The 22469-nt window shown below is 31.7% G+C and overlaps 3 protein-coding genes across 7 annotated transcripts in view; all 3 read left to right on the forward strand.

Moving 5' to 3' along the window:
- fab1 (1-phosphatidylinositol 3-phosphate 5-kinase fab1) overlaps window positions 1-1032 on the forward strand; it is a 33945-nt gene extending 32913 nt beyond the window's left edge. For all 3 annotated transcript variants that reach the window (XM_080164464.1, XM_080164465.1, XM_080164466.1), the window contains one exon: window positions 238-1032. The gene's annotated coding sequence lies outside the window, so the exon portion shown is untranslated. The remainder of the gene's footprint in view (window positions 1-237) is intronic.
- CSN1b (COP9 signalosome subunit 1b) lies at window positions 264-10411 on the forward strand. The gene is made up of 16 exons (XM_080164469.1): window positions 264-1075; window positions 2934-3026; window positions 3322-3425; window positions 3613-3683; window positions 4032-4155; window positions 4564-4636; window positions 4807-4898; window positions 5046-5118; window positions 5524-5585; window positions 5887-5964; window positions 6414-6582; window positions 6754-6849; window positions 7302-7363; window positions 8380-8512; window positions 8946-9049; window positions 9456-10411. Exons 1-16 carry the CDS (start codon window positions 1046-1048, stop codon window positions 9565-9567), a joined length of 1476 nt encoding a protein of 491 aa, XP_080020595.1. The 5' UTR covers window positions 264-1045; the 3' UTR covers window positions 9568-10411.
- On the forward strand, window positions 10411-21015 carry LOC145322466 (uncharacterized). 3 transcript variants are annotated; one of them, XR_013880713.1, is made up of 9 exons: window positions 10411-10529; window positions 11316-11414; window positions 12259-12290; window positions 12981-13082; window positions 13478-13605; window positions 17051-17144; window positions 17693-17790; window positions 19721-20277; window positions 20335-21015. XR_013880713.1 is itself a non-coding variant. In XM_080164473.1 (9 exons), exons 1-9 carry the CDS (start codon window positions 10502-10504, stop codon window positions 19732-19734), a joined length of 639 nt encoding a protein of 212 aa, XP_080020599.1. In that variant the 5' UTR covers window positions 10411-10501; the 3' UTR covers window positions 19735-21015. The 3 variants fall into 3 exon arrangements, 2 of the variants coding, with proteins under 2 accessions (XP_080020599.1, XP_080020597.1); XM_080164473.1 differs by adding an exon at window positions 18228-18271 and having other exon boundaries at window positions 19721-21015; XM_080164471.1 differs by having other exon boundaries at window positions 19721-21015.
- Window positions 21016-22469: the final 1454 nt, after the last annotated feature.

The raw sequence follows: 22469 nt of genomic DNA on the forward strand, positions 1-22469 counted from the left end.
AACCACTGAACCGATTGGGCTCTACTCTTCAGGGAATATACCTACTGGTCCTGTGATGGTTTTAAGCTATTTTCTTGGGGGGTGGGACACCCCCAACCCCCCTAAAAATGAAAAATACCCCCCCCAAAAAAAAAAAAATTTTTTTTTACTTTTTCTTTTTAAATCTAAAATACAAAAAATTAGGTTGATCAAACCACTTGAGGCAAAGCCCCTAGAGGCTAGGGGCGGAGCCGCTAGTACTTTTATAAAATACTATTGTGTAATTATTTCAGCCAAAGTTTTATTTAAATTTTTAATGAATATATTTCTTCAAAGCAAGCATTAAAACTAATGATTAATTATTGATTTTGATTTGCTCTTTAAAAAATTACGATTTCTAAAATATTTTTGCAAAGCATTTTTGTATTTACGAAATTTTAATTAAACTCACTGTGATATACGATAAACTTGATTTTCTGTGATTTTTCCATTTTATCATCAAAAATTAGATTTTTGTTTCATGGTATCATTGAAATTTTTATTTTTCAAAGCATAGGTATAATTCTAAATAGTAAAATGATTTGTTTATATGTATAGGTATTGATAGTTTGTCATAATTTTTTTGCACATTTATCGTAAATGGCTCTATTCTTCCATTATATCTTTGTAATTAGTGTCTTTTATTTATATTTTACATCACTTGCATAATCATAACTATAGCACGGCTTAATTTAAACTATCTCTATTAGTCACATATTAACAATGATTTTAACTTATTATTGGATATTAATCAAGGGGTTAGTTCTAAGAAAGACATTTTTGCAAACTAATTTTGTTATATTTTTGAACTTCTAATAGATTGTATTTCTGGAAAATAGACAGATGTATTTAGTTGACACTATAATTCACCATACATTTAACTTTAGTCATCTAATAGTTGAAACTTTACTTAAAATGTCTTTGATGGAACTAACCCTTTTATAATATTAAAGAAAGCAACATAGTAGATCTATGTAATATGTATATTTAGTTTAATTGAATAAATTTTCAGAACTTGTAATAGAGTATGCCCGGTCATAACATGGAGCCAATGCAGGTCTGTGCAATTTTTATTTTTTTTAATTAGGGTTGGAAATCGGAATCCGTTTAATTTTTGGGCAATTTTGGAATCCGAATCCGGAATCCGTCAATTTAATAGCGGATTCGGATTCTTAATTGTTAGGCTAAAATTAGTGTTTTGAGTTTTTTTGGTCCGAATATTTTACAGTAGCTTTCTATGCTTATTTTAGGTTAGGTTAAGTAAGGGTTAGAAGATGGCCGATATGATTAGGTTGATATTGGTGAAGAGAATGAGAATATAGTTGATAATGATGAAACTATATAACTACATGATTAGGTTGATATTGGTGAAGATAATGAGAATATAAACCCCGAACAAACATATTATGCAAATCTGAATTTTCAAAATAGCAGCTTTATTATTCATTTAGGATGATTTTACAATAAATATGAAATGTAGATGCCTCTTTTGGTTATAAAATTCCACTGTTATTTTTTAATTAATCAGCACCAATAAAGCACAAGATCTCAAAAACAGCATTTGGGGGAAATACTGGTGAACAAACATATTATGCAAATCCAAAACAAAGCAAAAAACAAGGTTTTTTGGTACTTTTCTCCTCTTTTAAAGATTGATTATGATAAAATAATAATTTTTAAAGAGATTTATGCATTAATTATTATGAAGTATAGTATAAGGTAGAAATTAATGATTTTTCTAAATAAGAAATGTTTCAAAAGAATGAATTCGATCTCTATCACTTTAGAGGATAGCTGCTGACCCCCAGTCTTTTGGATGAACCTAAATACATGTTAAAGATAAAAATTACCCTGAAAATTATACAAAAATGTTTTTTGGTGTGTTGAAAAAATCAATTTTAAAATCTTGATTTTGAGGATGATGACCTTTAAGATGCCCCTATTGGTGGTGATGGTGAGCCAAATGTTATCAAAGTGCATGTCCATGATGACAATTTATATATTAAACTATGATATAATTTTTGTAGTTATAGCATCCTCCAGCCCAGCGTTATTAAAAAAGAAAAGAATTGCAATTTTATTTACTTCAATTTATAAGGTGAATACTGTAGTTTTTAGAAGATGGTTATATTTCTTGTTGGAATGCTCCATTGGAGGCTGCTATGACTACAAAAAATGGTACATAGGTTAATAGACAAGTTGTTGTAATGGGCATGTACTTAGATAACATTTGGCTCACCATCACCACCAACAGGAGCATCTGAAAGGTCATCATCCTCAAAATTAAGATTTTAAAATGAATTTTTTTAACACATAAAAAAACATTTTTGTATACTTTTCAGGGTAATTTTTATCTTGAACATGTATTTAGGTTCATCCATAAGACTGGGGGTCAGCAGCTGTCCTCTAAAGTGATAGGGATCGAATTTATTTTTTTCAAACATTTCTTATTTAGAAAAATCATTAATTTCTACCTTATACTATATTTCATAATAATCAATGCATAAATCCCTTAAAAAAATATTATTGTATCATAATCAATCTTTAAAAGAGGAGAAAAGTGCCAAAAAACCTTTTTTTTATTGCTTTGTTTTGGACTTGCATAATATGTTTGTTCACCAGTATTTCCCAAAAATGCTGTTTTGAGATCTTGTGCTTTATTGGTGCTGATTAATTAAAAAATAACAGTGGAATTTTGTAACCAAAAGAGGCATCTACATTTCATATTTATTGTAAAATCATCCTAAGTGAATAATAAAGCTGCTATTTTGAAAATTCAGATTTGCATAATATGTTTGTTCGGGGTTTAGTTGATAATGATGAAACTATACATATATCTATTTGATTATGTTGATATTGGTGAAGAGAATGAGAATATAGTTGATAATGATGAAACTATATATCTATTTGATTAGGTTGATATTGGTGAAGAGAATGAGAATGAAGTTGGTAATGATGAAACTGAAGAGGAAATTTTTACTGTTGATAATCCAAGTCTTGACCTAGAGGTAATATTTGTTGGAAATAAGGAAATTTCGATTTGCAATGTCTAAACATGTTTAGTAAAAAGTTAATAAAGAGGGACATTTATTTCGCGTATTTTTCCGTAAAGTTGTTTAGATTTTAGTCAAATGCGCTTATTGAGTCAAACTGTTCTTAATTTTGAACAAATGTATATAGATGAAATGGTCAAAATTTAGAACTGTCTGATTTAATAGGCAAAGTTGACTAAACGATAACACACAAAAGAAAAACCTTTGCTTGAATGAGAAAATGAAACAATTATGATTTGATATTTTTTAGAGTTATGCGTCACAGTATTCTGGATATGCTAAACTGCAGAGGTTGCAGTTCGTGGCCCAGCATTGTCCACTTCTCAGAATTGAAGCTTTAAAGCTAGCTATCAGGTATAACTTATTAGTTAGATGTTTGTGCATGATCTTGAAAACTTAAGAATTTATAATTTGCATAGAAACATTCCAGATTACCCTAAAGTTTTAGGCAAATTTTAATTTGAAAACAAAACATAATATTAATTTTGTCCCAATGTATAGAAAGTCAAATTGGGATAACAACATGTAATTTTGTTTTTAGCTGTGTTCAAAATACCTACAACACTGGACTGTATCAACGTCTTCACAGAAAGTTGACTGAAAGTACAACAGGTGCTTTTTACTGTCACCAGCCTGCTGAAAACCATTTAAAATCCTATGTGGATAAAAATTCTCACTTCTATACCTATTGTTATACAATCATATGATTCCATTCTATAATACAAGGGACAGATTTTAGTATTATATAATATAATTTGCCTTATCCTAAGAAATTAAATAACTAATTTTTATACCAAAATGTACATTCTAACCAATGATGTGGTTGGTTTGTTCCTATACTGTGTTCTTATTGGGTACATTATGGGATTGATCATCGGGACTTTCTATATCTATTGGCTTAAATAAGTTTAAATATTTCAAATATAACAATTTTTCTACTCTATTGGCATTGTTTATTAGGTGAGGCTAACGGGGGCGCAGCTGGAGGCGTGCTACCTGATGTTGCTGTTGGGGCTGCTGATCATGGTATTGCAGCTGGCGCTCAGGCAATTCCTGCCCTTGACCTCAACTATGTTGATTCAAAGTAAGATAAAATAATTATCAAAGATAATTAAGTATAACTAGATAATTATAGACGATTTAGGTTATGTAACTAGAATTGAAATAACCAGCCCTTGGTTAAGTAGTATTAAAATATTTTTGAAAATAGTCTACAATTTACATTATTCATGGAATCTTTTCCTAAATAAAGGAAGGTATTTTTTGCGACTTTCCGTTAAGTTGCGTTCCAACTTCTAGTCAAATGCTCTTATTAGGTCAAATTATGACCAAACGGATAGTACCTATAATTAAACGCATAATTAAGAACAGTTTGACCTATTAAGCACATTTGATTGGAAGCTTGCACCCAACCTTACGGAATATCTCAAAAATGCCCCCTTTTTTTTATCTAATGTTTAACAAATAGTAAATTCTGACTACTTATTTCCAGGAACAAAAGTGCCCAGATGAAACTAGAGAAACTGGATAATGATCTAAAGAACTACAAGTCCAACTGCATTAAGGTAACTTATATATATTAAAAAAAAATGTTATATTTTTCTAAAAAATACCACAATATTACCTACAAAAAAGGAGTAAATATCATTCTAAAATTGTAAAAAAAAGTCATTCCTTAGCTTTCCATTTTTAAGGATTATGTCTATTATCGTTATTTTGTATGGTGTTTTATTAGGAATCCATCAGGCGAGGTCATGATGACCTTGGTGATCACTACCTGGATTGTGGTGACCTCAGTAATGCTCTCAAGTGTTATAGTAGAGCCAGGTATTATAATATTATATCTATCTAAAAACCGTTTGAAACATTTTTACAAGAAGTACAACCTTTTTTATGTAGAATATATAATAAGCTTTTAACTGGCAAACACACGAACATCCAAGTAAATATATGGACTAAAGATAAATTTTTTAGGGATTACTGTACATCTGGACGTCATGTAGTGAGCATGTGTATGAATGTTATCAAAGTTTCAGTTTACTTGCAGGTACTACAATTACCTTTATTTTCTTTCCTTTTCATTTTTTTATTATGGACAAAAGGCAACAAAGTACTAAAAAAGCTAAAATTATGAAATATTTTTTTGATATATTTTATATAATTCATACAAAAGCTCAAATGAAAGATTTTATAATTGAATAAATGGTAATACAAAGAAAGGACCAAAAATAGATGAGGATTACGTCTGATAGTGTATTATCTATCTATTTCTGTATCATAATTTGACTCTAATTTCCTTATATTTAAAATTCTGTTAAAAATTATTCATCTGTATTCTGTATGTCTATGAATATTATCCATAATAATGTTTATTTCATTCAGGTTTCTTGTAAAAAAAAAAACATTATACCTAGGTATCTCACTGTTATTCGAAAAAATTTTCTTAATTTAGAACTGGTCACATGTGATGAGTTATATAAACAAAGCTCTTGTAACACCAGAACTTACAGAACCAGGAAAATATAAATCATAATGCACATAAATAAACACTTAGATGTACAGGTGTGTATGTTTTCCAACCTAATTGTATTTCTCTATCCCCACCCCCTGTATATCTCTTTCCCCAATCTGTTTAACAAAAATACGGAATAGGTATTCATTATTTTAGATTTTTTTTGTAATGTTTTTATAAGCCAAGGCATTACTTTTGACGTAAAAAAGTAATGTATCTGAAATGGTAGCGGAGGTACAATTTTCAACGTCCTTAACTACGACGCAGTCTTGGTATGTGCAAAATTTTTATTTCTGACCAATTAGTGAGTAAGAATTCTGACAGTCTGGCCATGTTGACCAAACTCAAGTGTGCTGGAGGCCTCGCTGATCTTATGTTCAGGTAGGAATTTTTGTTATCTTTCCTGGAGTGACAAATGGTTGGTTAGACGTAGCTTTTATGTAGATTAGCTACATCGCTAAAAGAATATAAGAGGTTAACTTACAAACTAATTATGAATTTTACACATTTTGTTTGTGAGTTTTAATTTAATCTCTTAAATTGCAAGATAAAGCCAAAAAAGAATATATATTTTTTTCTACTATTCACGACAAAATAAAAAAATAGTAGCCCTGTTAAAGTCAAAATAACATTAATGTTCATTATTTTACTTTGTTAAAGCAATCTGAGGGTATAAACTAAATAGGTATTTTTTTATGTAAAAACTATTGTGTGGGATGTCGGGGTTGTAATGGTGATATCTTTTCATGAACACTATTCCCTCCCAACAATTAACTTATGGAATTTCATACACAACAAAACACAGAAAAATAATTTGCTTTGATTTGCAGAAAGTACAAGTCTGCGGCCAAGCAGTTTCTGGAGGCCAACCTGGATTACTGTGACTGTCCTGACCTGATGTCTGCCCACAATGTGGCTGTGTACGGCGGTCTCACAGCCCTCGCCACCTTTGAAAGGGCCGACCTCATCAAACTGGTCCTTTCCAACTCACAGTTTAAGGTATCTTTATTATTAATACTGTAATATTATTCTCTAATGTATATTTGTCTCATTGTATCTCGTTGAATATAGTTTTAAATTGATAAATAGAACCTTTTTTTAATATTATTGAGGAAATACAGCTGATCCACCATAACTGATATATGTTGTCATCCTTGTTATTTTGTTTAGCTTTTCCTTGAGTTGGAGCCACAGCTGCGAGAAGTTATTCAATGCTTTTATGATTCAAGATATGGCCAGTGTCTTAAGCTTCTAAACCAACTGAAGGTAAACAATAATAGTATCAAGTAAAATTATTAGTAGTAGTAGTAGCATCAAAATAAGGCCAACTTTATTTTTTGGATGATGACCCTGTTAATGCAATTTTGTATTACAGTTCCTCCAAGTGTTTTCGTATAGTTTTTTATTTAGATATAAATACAATGTATAAACATAATTAAAACTAAAATACCCATTGTGGAAATATCACTTTGAGATGACATGCAAATATAGGGTCTTATTTTGTACTGTACATATTATGTACGTTTGTGCTTTTCTTGGATTTTACAAATATTTAACGAAGGCTTTTTTTACTGAAAGGTACAAAACAAACATTTTGATACAACTCTAGAGGCAGATTTTAATGTTTATTTTCAATTGTACTTTTAAAACTTGCGTATATATTCGAAGTCAGGAATCTGGGGTATCCAACACCCAATAAAAAGATAATTTTTGTACAGGACAATTTCCTACTGGATATGTATCTTGCTCCCCATGTCAACACACTCTTTTCCATGATCAGGTAAACATTCTAAATAAGCTTTTTAATATTTGTGACGTATGTCATATAGATCTCTAAAATGGATAGATTAACAGGTGTGGCCTTATGGTATTTGAAATTATTACTGATTAAAACTTTGTGAATATTTAGATCATGTTTTAATTTTATATTAACTTTAGACTGTAAATCATTTTAGGATGGCCGAATATACAGTGTGTTTTTTTTATGAGAACTTTTTTGAAAGCAATTTTACCCCACTTATAGTTATCAGAATTTAATGATTAATGGCTTATTTTCTTCGTTTTTTAAGGGAAATTATGAAACAACCAAAAAAAATTACAGTTTTTGTTGAAAAAGTACAGTAAAGTTGAAAATTAAAAACTTAGTTGTCAACATCTAAAAATGGTTTTAGCGCATTTTTCTTATGTTCAAATATTCTACCTTTTGCAAGAATGGCTGCAAAACGCTTCAAAGTTGAGATATAGAGCTATAAATTTATACAGATACTATTGGGGACATGTACTAGAATAGGTCAATAAAAAGGCCATATCTCAATCAGGGAGAAAGTACTGGCCCCCCAAAGTCGACTACTGAAAATCCAATTTTTTTCTTGCAAAGGGTAGAAGATTTGAGCATAAGAAAAATGCGCTAAAACCATTTTTAGATGTTGTCACCTAAGTTTTTAATTTTCAACTTTACTGTACTTTTTCAACAAAAACTGTAATTTTTTTTTGTTGTTTCATAATTTCCCTTAAAAAACGAAGAAAATAAGCCATTAATCATTAAATTCTGATAACTATAAGTGGGGTAAAATTGCTTTCAAAAAAGTTCTCATAAAAAAAACACACTGTATTTTTAATATTTCAATCACTAGGCATTTTGTTTCTGATCCTGGAGGCCTCCAGGTAGCTGCATTTGGTCATTTTGTAGTAATACTAGCAGAGACGCACCTAGAACCTCTATTATTTATTAGCTTTAAAAAGAAAAAAATCAGCAAAATCAACGAATTTTTGTTGACATGTTGACAAAATATTTAGGAATAGAGGCTTGATCCAGTACTTTAGTCCGTACATATCAGCTGATCTACACAAAATGGCGGAAAGTTTCAACACAAATGTGGCAAACCTTGAGAATGAACTTATGAAACTTATTTTAGATGGATCTATAAAGGTAAATACATTACGTGATAATCTTAGAATATCGCAATACAATAAATATTGGCAGGTATTGTCAATAAATTATTAAATAGGACGGTTAATTATTATGTTTATAATTTTCAGGGATCTTAACGGATAAGACCATGGACGATAGATTAATATAGTTCCTCAATTATGTTAATTGAAATTACCCCTTCTGGAGAAAAAAAAATGAAAATTTTTAAAACTACTTGTAGGGAACCAACAATTCAGATTAAATAAAAGTACCCACAGTTTTTGGGCCAATGGATGAGATAAAAGGGTTTTAAAACTTTGGGTATTGTTAATTACAATCCCATGTCCCCTCTCTTTCTGGTATTTTTTATAAATCCTTTAATAAAGATGGAAAGTCACACTTAAAAAAACAGTAAGATTAACATGTTTGATTGATAAGATGATTTATTAAGGCAAGGATTGACTCCCACAACAAAGTATTGTTGGCCCAAGATGTGGACCATAGAAGCCAGACTTTTGAAAAGGCCGTGGAAATGGCTGCCCTGTATAACAAAAGGTAAGTATTATTTCATTATTATTTCAGACTTAAAAAAAAGATATTTTTTCTTTCTCAACTTACTTTGATTTACTCTCATTTTTTCGTAATTTAAGTATTTAGTTCATATAGAAACATCATGGAAAGTTAGCAATCCTCCATAAGATATCTTCCTACAAAGATGTATTAGGAATTGATTTTAAAAGAAAATTTTTTTCTTCTCTTTATTAAAAGTATTTTAGGTGTAATTTTTTTATAACAGTTCAAAGATTATGATCAGTTGTTTTCGATAAGTATTCCAAATACTTAATTGTACGAATCTTTTAGCTCTCCTGCTAACCTTTCTTTGCACAACTTGAACTTACTGCCATTGGACGTGCTCATTCTTGTTTAAACTTTATCATCTAATCATGATAAACGATTTTAGGGCTCGTTCTATCGTGCTGAGATCTGCCATCCTGCGGGCTGGTATCAGCGTCAAGTGTCAGACCAGAGAAAATCCTGACCAACAACAAAACTTTAACAATATGGCTCACTAAGATATCACAGGGATAGGACAATGGAAAATAAATTAATCTTCAAAAATGATAAATGTAAAATTCTGGTGAAAATTTTGGCGAAGAAATGATTGAAGATTTTTTTAACTACCATTGCCCTTTCCTTGGCTGGAAAAAAATCTAATTTAAAACAATTCTAGATAGGCAAGATTTATTTTCAAAATTTGTATAACTTGTACGAGATATTATCATTGAATTTAACAACATTTAATATGATTGTAGGTTTAAAATTTACCCGAATTGATCCAAATTTGTCTTTTTATCATACAAGATGTACAAGTATAATTCTTGCTTATCAAATATTCAATATATCTTTAACTTAAATACATCTCAATATTCATTATGTAATGAAAATCGTATTATGTTGTGTTTTGTTACTTATAATAGGGTCTTGAATTTAAATTAAAACTTATAGAAAAGTAACATAAAGAATTTTGAAGCCAGTGATAAAATGTTTTGATATTAATGGCACTAAATAAGATTTTCTCCTTATTTTTCTTCAACTTTTTAATTATGAAAGTATGTTCAATGTGTACGAATAAGTAATTTCAGTATAAACCTAAGAATACCGTGTATTTTACCAAGTCTATTCTAATGTTAAGATATCTTTTTCTAATAAAACTATTATAGGTATGAAAGTTAGTTTGCATCTTTTGTTTTTCTTCTTAATTTAAGTAAAAAGATTTAACATTTTTTAAGCATTCATTTAATGTAAAATCATAAAATTTTCGACAAAAAATCTACTAAAATAACCTGGATATTAAGGGAGTATTCAATTCAAAAGAAACAAACTAATAAAACACCCTATATGATAATATTATTTCAGTTTTATAAAAATGTTTGACAATGGTGACGCCTAACTCTGACCAAGTGGAGAGAAGAATAGTTGAAGAATTATTGAATTATAGCCGCAGCAATGTTTCTCTTCACCCAATCAAGATTCAGTAAGTTACTAACTTGTCAGTCAATAACATTCCAATTTTTTCCATAGTTTTGCAGCTGTAGCCCTTTATTTAAAAGCCGCAGCTGTTCACAAGTCTACAATCTACAGCTGAACTTCAATCTGCAACCATTAAATTGGCTTTTAACAGCTTTAATTATAACTTTATCTCGGAGGTGTATATTCTGCAAATTTGATCCTGCTAAGAGGGGGGGGGGGGGGTAAAAAAAATATGTGGTTGGGGGAAAAAAATGTAAAAATTAAGAGAACTGAGAGCATTTTTCTCCACTCTTTGGTGAAAAAAACGAAAAGAATATGTGGGAGGGTGGATAATATGAATAAAAAAAAGAGTTCTGAAAATTTTTTCTATTTCATCCCCTTCCTTGCTGGAAAAAACTAGGAGGGGAAAAAAATATAACAAATTGCAGCAGGGGAAAAAACGAATCTTGTGCAGAATATACACCCCTGCTCTATCTTTATGTTGTCGGCAGTAATTTTATATTAATCGATGAGTTTAATTTTATGAACGTTTTATAAAATTTGAAGTAAAGCAGAAAAACAATTTTTAAAAATAATTTAATTTGGGATGCAATAATGATGTTATTATGTATTATTGTCGATGTTTAATTTAAATCCTAGCTACTCAGTTATCCTAACATTATTTTTGTATATATTTACCAGTGTTTTATTAAATCTACAGGGTTTGAATTAACAATAAGATTTGTTGTAAGTTTGTTGACATTTTTAACGGGTCGGTAAGTCTGCACAATATTAATAATTATCTATGTAGGTTTGTCAACATGTATAGCGGGTCGGTCAGTCTGCGCTGGTTGGACTTCAATGGAGAGCAGGTTCAGTACGCTGTCATCCCAAGGGGTAGAAACTCCAGGTAAAAACAAAATTAAGGAGATGGAATATGAGGATCGTGGAAAAAAAAACAAAGTAGCGGGCTACCTCGTATTTTCACAGTATCTTTTCTCCCATTTATAGTACCTGCTCGCTCGGGGCTCTAATCCTGCGGGGCAATCATTAACATTTACCTATAATAATCTATCAAAAGCTACTGTGAAAATTCGACGAAACCATCTACTTCCCTTTCTTTCCATGATCCAAATATGATGATTTTGGTGTGCATAAACTTCCACAACTGTATCATATTATCGAGTCAACAGAACTGCTGTATATGCTAATAGCAAAATGCCCATCCCCTCAGTTCGTTTCATTAATAAATATTTTTTTTTATTTGGTAGTGTATCTTTTGAGAATATTAAATTAATTATGTAGATGTGATTAAATGCGGAAGTCTAGGCACTTAGATGATCTTATCATTTTGGGAAGGAATGTTTGATCAATTCCCCACCATCCATAAAAATGAAGAGTATACCTAATTTTTCTCCAATTATTCTGCCAGTAAAGATAATTTTTAATGAAGTTAGTACCTATTATATTCATTATTGATCAACGTAATCTTATTAATTTAAGAAAGATCAAAATAGCTTTACTTCTAATAATATGACAGCTATATTTTTTTTAATTGCAGGGAAGTTTGTATTTCATGTAACGTTATTTTGCATGCGTTGCGTAATTTGATGCAAATTATTATTTTTTACTGTTTATTGTATAATATTGTACCTATCAATTCTATAAATAAAATGTAAAAGTTAATGAAATCAAACCTCCCCAAATTATAACATTTTCATTATTTTTGTTCTAACATTTCTTACGTATTTTAGGAATTTCTGAAAAACAACTTTTCATCAAAAACAGGGAGGTTTACTTTCGTTTTCTTTAAATAGGTATATAAATTTTTGTAGTTAGTTTTATGTCATTTTAAATTTGCTGTACTTTTCTCTTGATGACTTGAGTATTGTAAAAATCTTAAAAGGGGGGGGGCGAAAGTGACACTTTTTGAAACCAAAACTAAGAGTCAACAAAGGAACTCAACTAAAAAAAGGGTTACAGGTCTGAGATTTTGCTTGGCAGTTCCTTTATAGGGGTACAATATGGAACTGTGAAGAAACGGCGGCGCAACCGCCGAAAACCGCCGTTTCCCGCCGTAATTTTTGTTGCCTTTTCTCGGCGGTTTTCGGCGGTTGCGCCGCCGTTTCTTCACAGTTCCATATTGTACCCCTATAAAGCAACTGCCATGCAAAATGTCAGACCTGTAACTCTTTTTTTAGTTGAGTTCCTTTGACTTTTAATTTTGGTTTCAAAAAGTGTCACTTTCGCCCCCCCCCTTTATATATTCACTGAAATTGTCATATTTAGTTATTTATTAGTACCTCCTAAAAGTTATGTAATATAGCATGTTATTGTTCATTAAAATGTTTTACATATGTTACTGCTGTGCTTAGTATGTGAATAACTATTCTTGTTTATTTATATTTTATTTTATCAAACTTTGCAAAAATAGCTGGAAAGAATAAAAAATTGAAAACGAAATGAAACAACACTTAGAAAAAGAATCTTTGCCATTGCTCACATAAAACAATTTAGCACGAGCAGAATATTTCATCAGAATAAAAGTTATTATGCAGAGTTAGAAGTACATTCACAGGTATAGTTTAGTAGTGCAGCTACTCTATAATGTGTGTAAGTCTATACGTCTTTTCTTACATTGCGGCATATATTATTAATAATATTTTTTACCTAATAATATGGAATGCGGGCCCATTTTTGTTGTTGTTGAAAAATTGGATGATTTCCAACAAAGTGTTTTACCGCGTACTAAACCCATAACCCTACTATACTATTATACTATACCTGCGATGCCCTAACCCCCCGAGCTAACACCTGCGATGCCCTAATCCTCCGGGTCTCAGCCCATTTATAATTAAATTTTCCTGATAATTGGAAAAACAATCGGCCAAGCTATTATCGAGATATTACTGGTAAACTTCATACCATAATGATGTAAAATTTTAAGAATTTAGAATATTTAATGATATTCAGGCCTCTAATAGAGAAATTAAAGATGCATACTTGAAATTATCCAAACTACATCACCCTGACAAAAATAAAGGCAACGAAGAATCTGCAACAAGATTTCAAGCTATTTCAGAAGCTTATGAAACTTTAAGGTAATTTTTTTACTTCACAAAGCTTAAATATAAAATAAAATAGCCTAAAACGACCCTGGGACCTATGTGATGCATCCCAAAAAGGGGAGACTCAATTATTTATTTAGTAACCTTATTACTTTTTATAACTAACTAGCGGTTTCGCCCCTAGCCTCTAGGAGCTTTGCCCCAAGAGGTAAAAAATTGGGTTTGACCAACCCAATTTTTTGTATTTTAGATTCTAAAGAAAAAGTAAATAAAAAAAGATTTTGAGGGGGGGGGGTAGTCGACCTCCCCTCTATTTAAATTTTAGTTTTTAAAAAATATGTATTTTTGGAGGGGGAGGGGTAGATATACCACACTTTTCTGGGATCTTGCCAAGTCAAGTATCAACTGTGGGGAATACCAAAGGATGACTCCATGCAAAATTTGAGTTGGATCCGGCCAAAACGGTTTTTCCGAAAATAAAGTCTAGGCGGCCCACAATGCTGAATTTTCACCAAGTGAATGTCTTGTGTCATTATCTCTTATGACACAAGACATTTTTTGTATTTTAGATTCTAAAGAAAAAGTAAATAAAAAAAGATTTTGAGGGGGGGGGGTAGTCGACCTCCCCTCTATTTAAATTTTAGTTTTTAAAAAATATGTATTTTTGGAGGGGGAGGGGTAGATATACCACACTTTTCTGGGATCTTGCCAAGTCAAGTATCAACTGTGGGGAATACCAAAGGATGACTCCATGCAAAATTTGAGTTGGATCCGGCCAAAACGGTTTTTCCGAAAATAAAGTCTAGGCGGCCCACAATGCTGAATTTTCACCAAGTGAATGTCTTGTGTCATTATCTCTTATGAGAAAAAAGTTATTAGCTATGGACAAATCTCAAATTGTGATTTTTTGATGGTTTTCTTTAATGAAATGACAGGCTGGTCAATTTTTAGGCCATTTTTTGCGGTTTTCGGCCTGCCACGACCAAACGGTTTGAGATAATCTCACGGGACCTTTTTCCCAACCTAAGTCTGGTTATTTGTGAGGTATAAGGAAAAAATCAGACTTACGCAAAAGATTATGATTATAATCATTGCACAGAAAAAATGGCACGCGGTAAGGGTTAGAGGGGGCAAAATGAGGCGACCAGCGATTTTTGACAGTGCGCAGCGATGTCGTGCTTCATCCAATTCCGGGATTTTTTTTCTTAGACCTCACAAATAACCAGACTTAGCACAGCTCACTCGAAGCGACAGTAAGAGAAAAAAAAAAATTCCTAGACATAAGTTCAACTGTTTCTAAAATGTCCCAATGAACATATAAACTGAGTATAAAAGACTTGAAATCTTAAAACGAGGCCTTTCTGATAAAATTAGATTTGAAAATTTCAAGTTCAATTTTCACCCCCTAGGAGTTACCGCATAATCATGACAAGAAAAGCAAAGATTATTTATTTAAAATTTTGAACAACTTTGCTTTTATGAAGTCTTTCATAAAACCTCTCTATATATGATTTATTTAAGGCTGAATTTCCGTGACCTTAGCAAAGCAACTGATAAAAATGGCCATTAATTAACTCCCTTCAGGAGTGGTTTTATGAAGAACTTTATAAAAGCAAACTTATTCAAAATTTTAAATAAATAATCTTTGCTTTTCTTGCCATGATTTGGCGGTAACTCCTAGGGGATGAAAATTGAACTTGAAATTTTCAATCTAATTTTCTCAAAAAGGCCTCATTTTAAGATTTTCGTTTTTCCACTAAATTTATATGTTCATAGGGACATTTTAGAAACAGTTGGCCTTATATCTGGGAAATTTTTTTTCTCTTACTGTCGCTTCGAGTGGACTGTGTTAGGTTGGGCAAAAGTTCCCATGAGATTATTTCAAACCGTTTGGGCGTGGCGGGCCAAAAACCGCAAAAAATGGCCTGAAAATTGACCAGCCTGTCATTTCATTAAAGAAAACCATCAAAAATCACAATTTGAAATTTACCCATGGCTAATAACTTTTTCTCATACGAGATAATGACACAAGACTTCCACTTGGTAAAAATTCAGCATTGTGGGCCCATAGACTTTATATTTGGTGACCCTGGGGTGACGGGTTCAGTGCCCCCCGCACCCACGAAGTGGGCATACTTTTGAAAATCGCGTTTTTTCAGTTTTTCCCCTCAAAGGAGGGGAAGGAGTCGTTTTAGAGACTTCAAGCATCTCTTTGATGTTGAACAACTTTTTGAAGCGGACATTTCATTACTTATGTTTGATTCGTTTAGCCGTTATTCGCCGCAGAAGGCGTGATTTTCGGCAATTTTTGCCGTTTCCAAAATTTTAATGGACATTTAGGAGGGGAAAGAGTTGTCCAATTTAGTTGATGCTGAAGTCAGGGAGTAAGGGAGGGGACAATGGATCGAATATTCAATCTTTAGGAGTCTCAAACTTTGGGGACTGGCTTAAAGGGAATGTGCAAGAATTTAGCAGTTTCTGACTGAGTTTGGGGACTTGCGCAAGAAATGCCGTTACTCGCTATGGAAGTTTTGAATATATATAGTTTTGCAGACAGAGAGTAGTTCAAATATAAATACACGGCCCCCCTCCCATACTATATTTCACTCCCTTCATCCCCACCTCCTTTTTAAAAGTAGACGAGAAAGGGAAATGGAGAAGGGAGGTGGGGGAAATAAACAGGATAAAAAGGGGCAGGAAGGCGTGCGGGTCATATACTTGCCCATCCAGCAACACGCCTGCCTGCCCCTTTTTTCCGTGTTCACATCACTTGCCCCCAAATCTCTTTTCTCTTTCCCTGTCATCTGAAGAGATCCAGGGAGATATTTCTAGTAATTAATTACAGAATGGTTATGTCAGTCTGTAATACTGGTAATCTTATTTTCAAATGATTGTTTTTTTTCTTGGAACTTTTTTCTTAGTTTATGGTTTTCTAGATTTAATCAACAATCACTTTACAATTTCCACCATATTTTCGGGATTATTCTGGTTTTCATGGCCTTTCTTCAAAAACTCTTAAATTGAATTAATTGCCCATTGTCCTAAAAATCGGAAAAAACCGGTTTTTTTATAAAAATCACGGCCGGTTTTGGCCGGATCAATTTTGCATGGAGTCATCCTTTGGTATTCCCCACAGTTTATACTTGACTTGGCAAGATCCCAGAAAAGTGTGGTATATCTAGGGAGGGGGTGTCCCACTCCCAAAGAAAAAATAACTTATAACCATCACAGGACCATTAGGTATAGTCTCTAAAGAGTAGAGCCCAATCGGTTCAGTGGTTACTGAGATCTTAAGCTTCAGACAGACAAACATCGTTCTACTTTGTATTATAGATAATTAGCGGCTGCGCCCCTAGAATCTTGAAGAATAGACAGCCCAAGGTTTAAATCCCAGGACCTAAAAGTTAATTAATGTAATATCTTAAGCAACATACAAAAAAACCTTACCACTTTATATTAACAGGATATTTAATTTTAGTAATCCAGAGTTGAGATCTAAGTATGATACTGGTGTATTAGGACACTCCAGCTCTGTAGCGGATAGGGAGAAATCTTCTCATAGATTTGAAAATGTAAGTACAATGTTTTCAATTAAATTTGATAAGTGTAACTACTCTATAATTATAAAATTTTCGCTCGTCTGTCAGCTACTGTAAAGGAGGAAAGGGATTTTCTAGTATGGCTTCGAATCCGAATAATATCCGCTGGATTAAAACCTGAGGTGGATTCTTTTTAAAAATTAGGATCGCTTTGAAATATCCTCCAAAATCAAATAAAAACTCTACAAAAATCAAATAAAATCTTATGTTAATACCTAACCTTTCTATGATTTTATTTATTTTTTGTAGATTTTTTATGTGAGTTTGGAGGATTTTTCACAAAAACAATTTTGCCTCACCAGCGATGCAGCATTGAGCAACTCAATTTTTTTTTAAGAATCCTCCTCTGTTCTTAGCCAAACTGAGAATCATATACATATAGCATCGTATTACAGACAACTTTTCACGAATATTAAAATGAAAACCAGTTAGGTAAGTAATTTTTCATTTTGATATCCGCGGAAAGCTGTCTAAAATACGATACGATGAATCATAAAAATGATGAATGATATTGATTTTAGGAAGCCTTTTATGGATCTAGATCTAGAAGGGGTGGAGACATGCAATCTTCCAAAACTCTAGATGATTGGGTCTCTAACCAAAGAAATTATTCTTTTAGGTAAAAAAAAATTTCTTAATTTCTAGGACTTATGAAAGATAATATTTTAAACTCGTCCCTAAAGGCTAGGTTGATTAATATTCTGTCGCAATTTGTGGCATATATAAATACATACATGTTAAACTTAATTATTTTAAAATTTTAGCAGTTTTCCCCAGGCTTCAAGTGCATCATAAATTAAGAACAACAAGGTTTAGAATGTTAAGCTACTCTATTACTCACTTCTCAGTTCGTGCTGTATGGTAAATATGATATAATTAACTAGGAAAAGAAAGAGACGGTTATTGAACATTTAATTTTTACAGAGGAAATGTTTTTTTTCGCTGTTTATATTTAAGATACTCGTCGAAATAAGCATTTAACTTTTTAACTCACAATGATAGTCCTTATCCGTCCAGTAAAGAGAATTTGAGTTTTGTTACTGTCTTATATTCTAGAGGCTACGGCCATAGAAGCCTCTATGGCCACCATGGGAAAGAGGGTAAGTCGACCCTCCACATTCGATTTTAGGTTTTAAAAGAAAAAATATGTTTTCTTTAGAGGGGTTACTTTTTACTAGGGTTGGGCCGGATATCCGGTGTGGCCGGATATCCGGCCGGATATCCGGCCATTTTCAATATCCGGCCGGATACCGGATATTGAAACTATCCGGCCGGATATCCGGCTCTATAATTTTTTATACTTTACACCAAAAATCTCTTCTTTTTAAAATCTTAAATGGCTATAATTTTCTTATTATTGAAGCTAGAAGAACATTTTTTCTGAATAAGTTTAACTTTATGTAAATTTATATAAGATTTCTGAAGAAATTTTTTTTACTACTTTAATATCTGGTAATTTGGCCGGTTATCCGGCCGGATATCCGGTAATTTGGCCGGATAACCGGATATTTGCCGGATATCCGGCGTTGGCCGGATATCCGGCCGGTTACCGGATATCCGGCATTTGAAACAGCCGGATATCCGGTATCCGGTATCCGGCCAAAAAAGTATCCGGCCCAACCCTACTTTTTACCAGTGTTAATTTCCAGGAAGTAAGGGATGGGACAATGGATCGAATATTCAATTTTTAAGAGTCTCATACTTTGGGTACTGGCTTAAAGGGAATGTGCAAGAATTCAGCAGGTTCTGCCTGACTTTGGGTACTAGCGCATCAATGCCCCGCAAACTAGCTGAGTTAGTTTTGAATATAGCAGACAGAAAAAGGGAGAGGTATGTTTCTAGTAAAATCCGTAAAGGTGTGTGTTTTAAGGCTTAAAAATAGTAGTAGAACGATAATATTCACTAAATATGTGTATTTCTTATTGAAAAGAACTAGAGACAAAAAAAAAAATTTTAAAGTTAACATAAATTATTATCGTTCTACTACTCTTTTTAACTTCTAACACATAACTTTTACGGATTTTACCAGAAACCTACTTCTCCCTTTGTTATTAGATGGCTGGTTTTAACAAATATTTTTCCAAAGAAATTGTCATTTCATGTATAGAATCTCTACTGTGATATTTATGTATTAAACAATCTAAGAACCCCTTGAAATTAGGTGGCATTAAAAAATATATGAAAAGGGTTGACAAAGTTCTAAACACGATTTTTCAAGTGATAAATTACAGAATATTATTACATTGTGATGTACTGGTAATTTAATTTTCAAGTAAATGATTTTTTTCTTAGAACTAATTTTGTTCTAAATTATATTACCATGATACCTTTTTAATTTTGGTCAAATTTTCTGGATAAATCTGGTTTTCATTGCTTTTCATCGAAAACTCTTATATTGAACTAATTGTCCGTTGTCCCCTCCCTTACTCCCTGGTTAATTTCTCTTGGTGGGGGCGGGTAGTAGAGGTACACTTCCACAAAATAGTAATAAAAGTTTACCTGGACCTACAACTTATATATTTATATATAATTGTTTATATTTTGTTTAGGAAATCCCAATTGAGAAGACAGGGAACTGCTAATTCATTGAGCATGAAGAGTCAAGAAGGCATGCGCAGGCAACAACTTCAAGATCAGCAACTTGCAACAATGTTAAAATTCTTTTTGGTTTATCCTGTTGTTTTCATTTCTCTTATAATGTTTATAAGGGGGTAAATAGTTATAAATAAATACCTAATGTTCATTACTTGAAATATTTACATTCTACCATACATAGGAGCTATTTTTAAAAATATAGACTGAAAATCTCGAAAGTAAATTATTCATTTTTATAATTTTAAATAACCTTGTATAAATTTGTTTATTATTTAGGAACTATATTATCAAATTGTTAATTCTATGAGTTTTAAAGTTGTTAATCTTATATTTACAAACTGTAAGATGTCATTGTCGAATTAACTTATGTAATGATATTAACACTGTTAATTTAATTTTTTTCCGTCCTAACTCCTAACAATTTTTTGAGTGCTATGGACGGTAAATTAATCTTCATGTTCCCCTCAAAATTCCTCTCCTATATTTCCCTTAGCTAAGTTTTGGAAGGAAGGTTAATTTACTGTAAATTCCTCTCCTATATTACCCTTAGCTAAGTTTGGGAAGGAAGGTTAATTTACTGTAAAATCTTTGTTTAAATAATTTGCATCAAATTACAATTCATTCAGATGTAAAAAGTATTCAGATTACCAGTTATCTAAATTTTTTTTCAGGAAGGAATATTATATTTCGACTTATCTAAAACAGTTTTGCATCCAACTTTTCCGCCTGTTTAAAATAAGGATCTCTGTAATAGTATATTACCTTTAAATTTTCTTTAAATTACTAATACAAATTTTTAGCATCGTATAATAGACAGCTTAAAATGTAAATAAAAATCATACCTATTAATTTTATGATTTTTAATTTAATATTTGTGAAAAATTGTCTGCAATAAGATGCTATACATAATTTTTTAGTATGGCAGAGAACTGGTTCTAATTCAGTGGATATTAATCGGTTTCGAAGCACTACTGGAATAAGTATTCTTTCCTATGAAAACAAATACATTGAGATACATACTTCCTGAAAACTACAAATGTTATTTGTTCATTGTTTAGTCCATAAAATTAGAATTTAATACATTGTAAAGTAATTATTCCTTACATAAGACTATTTAATGGGAATAAAACCTTACATAATGTTTATCATTATGTTAATTAGTTATATTTTTGTGTCTATACACGAGAGAGAAAAAAACTTCATGAACACTGAATTAAAAGTTTCATAAATTGAAATGGATTTTTCCAGATTCGATGTGAGAACATTTTGTACGCATCCATGGGTTTTCTATGATACAGAAACACAACAGGTAAAACTAATCACAATAAAGAATGTCAGTCTGTCTGCTAAGATCTCTAAAACTGGTAAGGTCGTCCCTTTTAAAATTGAAGCTTTTCTATAATTAGGGTCGCTCCATACGTCCGTAACGGTTAGCTCTTTGTTAAATTAGGCATGTTAGAGTTTTTCTATCGATTTCAAACTTTGCATGGTGATTCCTATAGCACTTAGGTTCGAGTTAGAAAGCGAACAACAAATTTTTATGTGAATTATCCGATTGGTCCGATTTTTGGAATACTGATTCTTAAGACAACAAAGTACATTGTTATAAGGAAAGCATCTCTATAACCAAGTCCTAAAAATGTAAGTATGTCCTTAAACAATATGCTGTAGGTATTTAAGCAGTTTTTCAACAGATTTACTTACAATTTTGTTTCGTTTGACTTTTATACATTTATATTCTGATTTTTCAGTTCTGACACTCTACAAGTGAGCTTTTATGGATGTTGTCATCCTTGTTGTAACCGAAAATAGTTGAATTCTTATGAGGCAGAATGTTTGTCTTTCCCTAAAATGGTACATTGTTATTATAAGAATATTTAAGCAAGCCCAAGGATAAAGGTATTTTACCAACAAGCATAATAAAAACAAATAAATTTGTGCTTATATTAGTAAAAGTGGCTTAAAAATTCGAAAATCAACTGTTTCGGGGTATTTTTGTGTGAAGAATAATTCCTTATACTATTTTATGGTGATACCATAGAAGAAAAAATAGTTTCCAAAAAATTTATTAAATTGCTTTTTCGTTACAGCGGATTGTCATTGATTGACTTGTTTTAAGAGCTTTGTAACTTTATTTTACGTTTACATTAAAGGGCCCTTTTTTCCTGTATTTTTAGAGAGTTTCTGTGCAGTTAGCAGGGAGAAGATTTGGTATCTTTGAACCATGGTGTGCCTTGCAACTTTATAAAATAAAGTAGGTGATATTATTTGTAGTGTAGTTTCTCTCATGGATCTTAGGGGATAGGACAATGTACATCCCCAATGATGATGAATAAAATGAACCCCTCCAGTAGATTTAATTATTGGGTGAAAAGTTAAGACACTTAATTTAGAACCCACTGATTATTAAATATCGTGGTAATGGTTCTAAAACGTTGTTATCTGTTCAGAACTTATATTGAATATGACCTAACCTTACTATTTAAATGGTTTTAGGCTATTTAATTTCATATTAATATCTGTGAATGGTTCTAGGCCATGTGTTTGCCCCCTCTCACCCTTCCATCGAATACAGAGACACACTTGCAAAAAAGTAAAGCATATTTCATTAAAATGTTAACATGTTGATATTGTTGCGCTACTATTTGTGTATAATTTTAGGAATAGAATTAATGAAGAAACATTTAATGCCATAGCCAGAGG

Source organism: Acartia tonsa, chromosome 6, assembly GCF_053477335.1.
Source record: "Acartia tonsa isolate MP-2025a chromosome 6, ASM5347733v1, whole genome shotgun sequence".
Taxonomy (NCBI): domain Eukaryota; kingdom Metazoa; phylum Arthropoda; class Copepoda; order Calanoida; family Acartiidae; genus Acartia; species Acartia tonsa.

Excerpts from the sequence above, each read along its gene's own strand:
- CSN1b (XM_080164469.1), top strand. The coding sequence starts at position 1,046 with ATGCCCGGTCATAACATGGAGCCAATGCAG. Across the intron at positions 3,027-3,321 it reads ATCCAAGTCTTGACCTAGAG|AGTTATGCGTCACAGTATTC; the intron begins GTAATATTTGTT and ends GATATTTTTTAG. Across the intron at positions 4,637-4,806 it reads ACAAGTCCAACTGCATTAAG|GAATCCATCAGGCGAGGTCA; the intron begins GTAACTTATATA and ends GTGTTTTATTAG.
- LOC145322466 (XM_080164471.1), top strand. The coding sequence starts at position 10,502 with ATGTTTCTCTTCACCCAATCAAGATTCA. Across the intron at positions 12,291-12,980 it reads AACAACTTTTCATCAAAAAC|AGAAAAAGAATCTTTGCCAT; the intron begins AGGGAGGTTTAC and ends GAAACAACACTT. Across the intron at positions 17,145-17,692 it reads CTTCTCATAGATTTGAAAAT|GAAGCCTTTTATGGATCTAG; the intron begins GTAAGTACAATG and ends TATTGATTTTAG.